The sequence below is a fragment of the Sapajus apella genome, unplaced genomic scaffold (assembly GCF_009761245.1).
Source record: "Sapajus apella isolate SASKATOON/1434 unplaced genomic scaffold, GSC_monkey_1.0 scaffold14, whole genome shotgun sequence".
NCBI lineage: Eukaryota > Metazoa > Chordata > Mammalia > Primates > Cebidae > Sapajus > Sapajus apella.
This window is the reverse complement of record NW_022436954.1, coordinates 9056652-9065330: the sequence shown is the minus strand read 5'-3', so window position 1 is coordinate 9065330 and position 8679 is coordinate 9056652. Positions and strand designations below refer to the sequence as shown.

The window sequence follows — 8679 nt, the reverse complement described above, 5'->3', positions numbered from 1 at the left end:
TATCTATCTATCTATCTATCCATAGTGTTTACTGGAACCATAGATCTCACCTTTGTAGAAATTCCCAAAATTGTTATTTTTTACAAAAGTTTAATCAGTATATGTGTATGTGTGTGTGTGTATTCATTTATTTATTAGGTACAGGGTCTCACTCTGTTGCCCAGGCTGGAATGCTGGAATGCAGTGGTGTAATCATACCTCATGGCAGCCTCAAACTCCTGGCCTCAAGTGATCTTCCTGCCTCAGCCTCTGGAGTATTTGGGACTACAGGTATGCACCACCATACCTGGCCAGTGTTTATATTTTATTTTTTGTAGAGAGGAGGTCTTGCTGTATTTCCCAGGCTGGTTTTGAACTCCTGGCCTCAAGCAGCCTTCCTACCTTGGCCTCCCAAACTGCTGGGATTACAGGCGTGAGCCACAACATCCAGCCAGCAAAGCCTACAAATGGGAACACACTGAGTTATTGGGGTCAGGTACGCATCCCCTGAGATGAGAAGATTTTAAGCCAACCAGGGAAGGAGTAGAGCAGTCATAAAGAGTACCACCTATAAAAACTAAAAAAACCCCGAGCAGGTGTTAAGATCTGTGGGAATGATAAAAGTATGTGAAAACAATCCTCTTTCAGATATTCGCATCCTCCCTAAAGGGATATACAGATGAAGGCCAAGCCCACATTAGGACAAGCTCTGTTCAACAGATACTGGGAAGTTCCTCACCCATCTGTCATCTGTAATAATTTAAATTCATGTCCCTGGGTCTGTGGTCTCAGAGACCATGAGCTGGGTTTCCTCCAGGTGGCGGGGATGTATCTAGGTTTCCTTATACAGTTGTGTGTCACTTAGTGACTGGGACACATTCTGAGAAATGCACAGGCAATTGTCATTATGTGAACATCATAGAGTGCCGTTACACAAACCTAGACGGCATCACCTACTACACACCTAGGCTATTAAGAGGAAAGCCTATTGCTCCTGGGCCACACACCTGTACAGCATGTTATTACTGTTCTGAACACTGCAGCCAGTTTTAGTACAGTAGCAAGTATCTGTGTATTTAAACATATCAAAACAGTAAAGGTGCAGTGAAAATACAGTGTTATAATTTTAGGGGACCCCCATTGTATGTGGGATCTGATGTTAACTAATATGACCTTATGTGGCCCATGACTTGTAGTTCTGAAAATCAGTGATTTTGGGGGGAAGGTTGGCTGTGCTTTAAACTAGGAACTGGTGACAATCCATGAAATGTATGACAGGTGGGACAAGATAATAGTAGTCAACACTTATTGAGAGTTTACTACATGTCAGACCTTGTAAATTTTACAAACACACCACACACACACACACACACACACACACATGCACACACACACACTCATTTGAACATCTATCAACCCAATGATGTAGGCACCATTTTTAACCTACTTTTACAAATGAGAAAACTGAGTTTATATAAACTGAGTAATTTTCAGAGTGTTCACTAGCCTGTAGACATGGACCTGAACGCTCCTAGTCATGGGCTTCACCACTGGACCTTCCACTCCTTGGTGTTAGAGGCAGACCTGGCATCAGGGGCTTCCCCACCCTTTGGGGTGATGGAAGTGACAGCCACCGTTCCCCTCAGCTGGGACTCAGCCAGACCTGCCCAGGAGTCTCTGATGACACAGATCATAATGCCCTCTTCCTTCATAAAGGTCTTTCTGGCTGGTTCTCAGCCCTGCTGCCCATCAGACCCCCAAGAGCAGTTTAAACAGTATAGGAACTACGGCTTTGCCCTAGAGCTACTGAATTGAAGTCCCTAGACAGGGAAGCCTGGGGGGGGGTCAGTATATATTTTAAAGGCCCCAAGTGATTGATTGCACAGCTGAGAATGAAAAGCTCTGGGCTGGGCTGTGACTCTTCTCAAATGTGTATTCACTTAAGAGACAAATGTCTGGTGATTTCCTATTCACCAAATGATGGCACTGCAGTGGAAGGGCAGGAGGATGTATTGCTTTGGCTGGGGGTGGCCTTTGCTTTCCATCAACATTGAGATGACCCAGGCAGCAGAGCTGGGTTAGAAGTGGGAAACTTGACCCCAGGAGTTAGGGGGGAGTAAGCACGCACCCCATTCATCTTTCTCTTCCTTTCCATTATCGTCCCTGCCTAGAAGCCAAGAGCAGTATCTCCGATGCCTGTTTGCCTACCGACACCCCAGAAGCTCCTTGGGTAAAAAGAGTTGGGTAATTCAATCATCACATCAACCCTATGAGGAGATGTGGCTAGCTAGAGGTCACAGGAGGCTTGCTTTTAGTAGACACAAAATTTGAACCTGGGCTATGTCAACAACTCCATCCATAAACAAAGGCACAGATCTTGGAGTGAGACAGGGTAGAGGACGCGGAGAGCAGTTGTTTTCCCCAAGGAAATCCTCCACAGGTGGGGTGTATTCAGCTACGTTCTAGGTACCTATGTGGTGAAGATGGTGGCGATGGAAGGGGCTGAGCGGGAGGATAGGTCTGGTTCAGACTTGATCTATGTACAGCTGAAACACGTGTGGCTGATTGTCAGACAGGCAGTGGAGTTCAAAGTGGGGTCTCTTCTGTGCCTGCTCTCCTATAACCAAACCACATTCCCTAGCTTCCTGCACCGCCAGTGTCTGTCCTCCTGAAATGAGAACTCACCTGTGCCCTTGTGCTGACATAAAGAACAGAGAGATAATCATCAAAAGCCCTAAAGCAAACTGAAGTTTCAGGGAACATTGCCAGAGGTGCCTGGATACTCACCTGGAGCACAGAGCAGAGTTCCCACAGGGCTGCCCTCCTGTGCTCCGCCCCATTAAGGATGCAGGGAGGCATGGGGCGTGACACTGATGGATGGCACTGGCCCTGGCTAGGAAGGGAGGGCTGGGAGCCAGACCTCATTACCTGCCAGATGCCCATGTGGGCAGGACCAGCCAGGCTCCCTAGGTACAAATAGTGCCAGGATCCACGGCTCCACAGGCTCCTGGTGTTGAGTCTAAATCACTCATCATTTGTGAAAGCTGAGCTCACAGCAGAATAAGCCACCATGAGGCTGTCGGTGTGTCTCCTGCTGGTCACGCTGGCTCTTTGCTGCTACCGTGGTGAGTACATCAGTTATGAGTCCAGCACCAGCCCCTGGGATGCCCTCTTCTCTGAGCACAAGGTCACCTCTTTGAGTTAAGTTTGGTGTCTGGAACAAACCAAAATTCCAAACCTTATCCTGTGCTTGTTGAAGGAGCTCCTCATAAAGCTCAGGGCTCATTTCATCAACTCCCCAGCACCTAGGAAGTTTTGCAGAAAATCAATACAGGCAAAATATTAGGAATTCTGCCCGAGCTTCACTTCTGGATGGGATCTGTGTCAGATGATGTAATGCAAGGTCTGGGGTGACCCTGGGCTCCGCCACTTCTCAGCTTTCACCTTGGGCAGGATGCTCACCCTCCCCTAGCCCCGTCCTATCACTGGTACTTAGAGCTTCTGCCAGGAGTGGCAGTGGGAGTGGAGTGGGATTATTGTGTCAAGAGTCTAGCTGTGGAGGTGAAGCTGATCACTGTAGTGTGAGACATTCTCCTCCCCAGACCTTTAGGTGCCAGTTGAGCTCACAGCTTCTTAAATTGTAAATTCAGACTCATAAAATTCTACATCTGGAAGGATCCTTGGAGAGCTCCCAGTCCAAGAAGAGACAGTGATCTCTGATTCTCTCAATAAGAAGCCTGCAAATGGGCGGGGCGCGGTGGCTCATGCCTGTAATTCCAGCACTTGGGAGGCCGAGGCAGGCGGATCACCTGAGACTGGGAGTTCGAGACCAGCCTGACCAACATGGTCTCCAGTAAAAATACAAAAAATTAGCTGGGCGTGGTGGTGCATGCCTGTAATCTCAGCTACTGGGGAGGCTGAGGTAGAAGAATTGCTTGAATCTGGGAGGTGGAGGTTGCGGTGAGCTGAGATTGTGCCATTGCACTCCAGCCTGGGCAACAAGAGCAAAGCTCTGTCTCAAAAAAAAAAAAAAAAAAAAAAAAGCCTGCAAATGAACTCTTAGAATAAGCAGCACTCAATATATTTTCTAGGGGTTCTATGAGTAATGGTGGTAGAATTACTACAATGGTTAACATTAAAATCTAAAATTAATTCTGGCTATTTTTTCCACAGTTCTTTTGGGTGCTTTTATTTCGCCTGTCAGGACTGATCCAGACTCTGAGTTTTCTCTTTCCTCTTCCTTTCTGAACCTCTCCCTGTTTCCCCGTGACACCCCTGATCCTCTCCTCTCCAAATTCTCCCCACAGTTTGAAGTTGTGTAGTCAGGGGTTGTGCTGAGCCTAGTGAGGCGCTTCCTGAATGCATGGTGTTTGCAAAAAAACTGGGGAAATGGAGAATCCAGACCAAGCAAAGTGATTAGCTCCATGTCTTTCCAAAATTCCCAGTGGGAGCAGGAATGAGCCTCAGTTCCCTCCTACCGTCCTCTCCAAGTATTCTAGATGTTGCTGTAGAATATGGGCCAAGTACAGTTTTCTGCATAAGCTTCTAATGTGTGTTAAAATTGATTAACATTATTTTATTTTGTTTTAATTTGTTTGCATTTTAGCTCTGTCTTATTTTGAATCACATAAGCCTAAATCCTCCAACTGATTCTCAAAACATCACCTTCAACATTTTAATAGTTTTAATTTTAACTTCTTCGTCTCCAGATCTACTCTCATCTCTCTAATTTCTGATAAGATTCTGACTCTACCATTCACTTCAAAATCTGTTTACCCAAAATCTCCTCTTCACCAGTGTCTCAGACTAACAAAGTGCCACTTACTTGGCAGAGGAAAGTGATTATTTTCAAATCCAGAAAAGAGAATGTCGGCCATCCAACCAGAGAAGCTTTGCAAAGTAATGGGCGTGCTTTAAAAAAACAAAGACTGAATGAGTGATCAGGAAGTTGATTTTCCAGTTCTAGCTCTGCCCTTTGCTGCGTGACCTCAAGGAAGTCACAAGCTCCTGGGTCTGACATTGTCACTGCCATCATTGCTGAATAGAAGTCTAAAACCCTGGGATTTTTGTCTGGGAGGCATGGGAGAAACACTGATTTCCTTAAGTAAATAACATTTTTATTCTTTGGCTCCAGCAAATGCAGTGGTCTGCCAAGCTCTTGGTTCTGAAATCGCAGGCTTCTTATTAGCTGGAAAACCTGTGTTCAAGATCCAACTTGCCAAATTTAAGGCACCTCTGGAAGCTGTTACAGCAAAGATGGAAGTGAAGAAATGCGTGGATCTGATGGCCTATGAGAACAGAGTGCTAATTACAAAGACACTGGTAATTTCTTTCTCTTCTATGTGTCGAGGCTTCTGGTTAGCTGCAAAGGGTGAAGGGAGGTCAGCTTGCTGCTCTGTGGGGGACACAGGTGGTGGGGCACCTGCCTTGCTGGTCACTGCTTGAGAAGGTCACCTGGGGCCATGGAGTGGGTGCTACCCTTTCACCTGCAGAATTCAACTCAGCTGCACACAGCACCTTGCATGTTCCTCTTCCTCAGATCACCTGACTGGATGCCGTGTCCCCAGAGTGTGCTGAGGACATGGGGAGTGAGCCAGGGCCCAGGCAGGGATGGTGAAGGGCCAAGCACGGCTGCCTTCTACCTGGAGGCTTTCCTGAGGCCGCGCTGCCCTCACACAGTCACTGTGGAATGTCCTGGGGAGCATGGGAGCCTTGAATAGGGAGAGGAAGGCAGGGAGGGACTTAGAGCCAGGCCTCCTGCAGATGCCACGCTGGCAGGCCAGTCTTCTCTGCAGCTTCTGCAAAGCCAGCAAGGAGCCCCTCCCAGGTCCTCAGACTCCACGCTCCCCTTCTCTCTCACGATGCTCTCCTGACCACAGCCAGTGGGCTAAGACCCTCCCGACTCTACCTACTGCCATGCCATGGAAGCAGGATGTTCTCACTCTGTCTTTCTCAAGAAATCAGAGGCTTTCCAGGGGCCTCTCAACCTGGCTGCCTCTGGGTTGCTGTCCCGAAGTTTAGCTGCAAATGCTTATGGAAGCTGCAGGTTCAGGGCCGAGAAATGCCTGGACCCCGAGGAAGAATTCCCACATAGGGAGGCTGGAGGCTCCTGGAGGCCAAGCTTCCCAGAGGCCCTCCCAGCCCTGACCAGCCTCCAGCCCTGGGTCCCTCATTGCAGGCAACAGAAAACTCCACAGTCCTGGGACAGCCCAGACAATAACCTTTGGCTGCTCTGTCCATCCCTCCTGTCCCCAACATGAGGACCCTGGGCCTCACTCTTGGGTCCTCCCAGGGCTATTGGCTTGGTGAGGAAAGGCTCCTTCCTCACCGGCATGGGTGCTGTGAGGCCACCAGGTCTAGGCCCCAGTTTCCCACACACACTGGGTTCCTGCCTCTGCCCTTCCAGTTGTTTTTGGGAGCAGAATTCCATCGGCCACTTGGATGTTAACCTGTTGTCTTCAGGAGCTGCAAGACCAACCTCACCTTCCTTTCTTTCCTTTTTAATTTCAGGGGAAAATAGCAGAGAAATGTGATCGCTGAGATGTAAAAACTTTTTCATGCTTGTTTCTACCATCTTTCAATGATATCCTAATCTTCACTGCAGAATGTAAAGGTTTCAACGTCTTGCTCTAATAAATCACTTGCCCAGAACGTCTCCACTGGTCTTATGATTCTGCAGCCTCAGGCCTTGAGTCAAGGGTGGTTTTCATAGGGGAGTGGCCTTTGGGTGTGGCTGACAATCAGCTCCAGAGAACCAGTGTCCTGTTACCAATGGGGCTTGAGTCCAGGCATCTCAGAGGGAGATATTTGGTAGGAATCGTCCTACATTCCTTATGGATTTCCCATCCTGCAGCCGTGAATGAAAACCATGGTAACGAGGACACAGGAATTACAGTGTTCCTGCTGGTCTTGTAGGGAGGGATCCCCCAGCCTGTCTGTCCAGGCCCAGAGTTTCCTCTTAGCAGGCCCCTCAGACCCACAGTCAGTCTGCTTGGTGTCCCCTCTGCCCTGTGGTTTCTCTCCTCTGTTATGCCCAATATACTTTCTTTTCCATTTACCATAATTTGAGGACATCTCCAGGTTCCACCCTGGAGTTCACATTTGTTTACTCCCCACACTCAGAGCTCTCCTGGGTGTCTGCATCACTCACCAGCACCTGAGGCGAATGCTTCCTTTCTCCCCCAAGCTCTCCCAAGAGCTCCAGAGATCAGCACCCCCTAACAACTGGACAGCTCCAAGCGCGCACTCCACTGTCATTTCAGAAGCAGTATGAACCTGGAAACCATCATTCTCAGCAAACTGACAGAAGAGCAGAAGATCAAACACCACATGTTCTCACTCATAGGCGGGTGTTGAACAATGAGAACACATGGACACAGGGAGGGGAGCACTACACACTGGGGTCAATTGGGGGGAAATAGGGGAGGGACGGTGGGGGGTGGGGAGCTGGGGAGAGATAGCAAGGGGAGAAATGCCAGATGTAGGTGATGGGGAGGAAGGCAGCAAATCACACTGCCACGTGTGTACCTATGCAACAATTTTGCTTGTTCTTCACATGTACCCCCAAACCTAAAATGCAATAAAAAAAATGAGAAAGAGAAAAAGAGAAGGCAGACACCAAAGACCAAAAAAAAAAAAAAAAAAACAAAGTCTGAGCCCGGGGTCTGCCCCCAGCCTGCTCCCCCTTCCACTAGCCTATCCAAGCTAATGCACTCACCCAGCAAGTCCCCTGACCAGGACCCAAGGAGACACCACAGGTTCCATGCTTGGTGGCCTTTGGCTGCTGGAATAAACCTCCACAAGCTTGGTGGCTTAAAACAATTGATTCTCTTGCATGTCTGGGGGTTAGAAGCCCAATGTTACGATCACTTCAGGAGGTCAGAGGCAGAAGTGCTCCACTTACACTGGTGGTTTTCGGGGAGCTCACTAAGGGCTGCTTCCAGCTTCTGAGCTGCTGACCGCCCTGGTCGTGTGGCCACATCACTCCACCTTCTGCCTCCGTGATACATTCCCGTCTCCTTTTTCTTCCAGGTTAAACCTCCTCTGACTTTTAATTACAAACCATAAGGTTTGGGTTTTTGCACTACCAGAATATTCAAAATAATCTCCCCATCTCATGATCCTTAATCACATCTGCAAAGTGCTTTATTTTGGGTTGTGTAATGGAACATTCAGATTCCAGGAATTAGGAAGTGGATATCTTTGGGGGAATGGGGCATGAATTAGCCAACCACAGCTCCCCTCCTTCCTGTCCCCCAAGAGTGCACTACATGCTACTCCTTCCACTGTCACAGTGTCACCTATGTGAGTCTTCACACAGTCGTATCACACAGTCACATTACAGAGTCACATCACAGTCACATCACAAAGTCACATCACATGGTCACATCACAGTCACATCACACAGTCACATCACACGGTCACATCACACAGTCACATCATGGTCACATCACACAGCCACATGACAGTCACATCAATCAGTCACATCACACAGTCACATCGCACAGCCACATCACACAGTCACATCACAGCCACATCACACAGTCACGCCACACAGTCACATCACGGTCACATCACAGAGTCACATCGCACAGTCACATCACACAGTCACATCACACAGCCACATCACACAGTCACATGACAGTCACATCATACAGTCACATCACACAGTCACACCACACAGTCACATCACGGTCACAT

The 8679-nt window shown here is 48.3% G+C and overlaps 1 protein-coding gene across 1 annotated transcript; it reads left to right on the top strand.

Annotated features, from left to right (window-relative positions):
* The first annotated feature begins 2968 nt into the window (after positions 1–2968).
* Positions 2969–6634, top strand: LOC116554381 (secretoglobin family 1D member 1). The gene is made up of 3 exons (XM_032282364.1): positions 2969–3104; positions 5114–5301; positions 6490–6634. Exons 1-3 carry the CDS (start codon positions 3050–3052, stop codon positions 6517–6519), a joined length of 273 nt encoding a protein of 90 aa, XP_032138255.1. The 5' UTR covers positions 2969–3049; the 3' UTR covers positions 6520–6634.
* The last annotated feature ends 2045 nt before the right edge of the window (positions 6635–8679 follow it).

What these genes read in the sequence shown, in the direction of transcription:
- LOC116554381 (XM_032282364.1), top strand. Translation starts at nt 3,050, where the DNA reads ATGAGGCTGTCGGTGTGTCTCCTGCTGGTCACGCTGGCTCTTTGCTGC. An exon ending in GGCTCTTTGCTGCTACCGTG is followed by an intron (nt 3,105 to 5,113) that starts GTGAGTACATCA and finishes CTTTGGCTCCAG; the next exon opens with CAAATGCAGTGGTCTGCCAA. An exon ending in TGCTAATTACAAAGACACTG is followed by an intron (nt 5,302 to 6,489) that starts GTAATTTCTTTC and finishes TTTTAATTTCAG; the next exon opens with GGGAAAATAGCAGAGAAATG.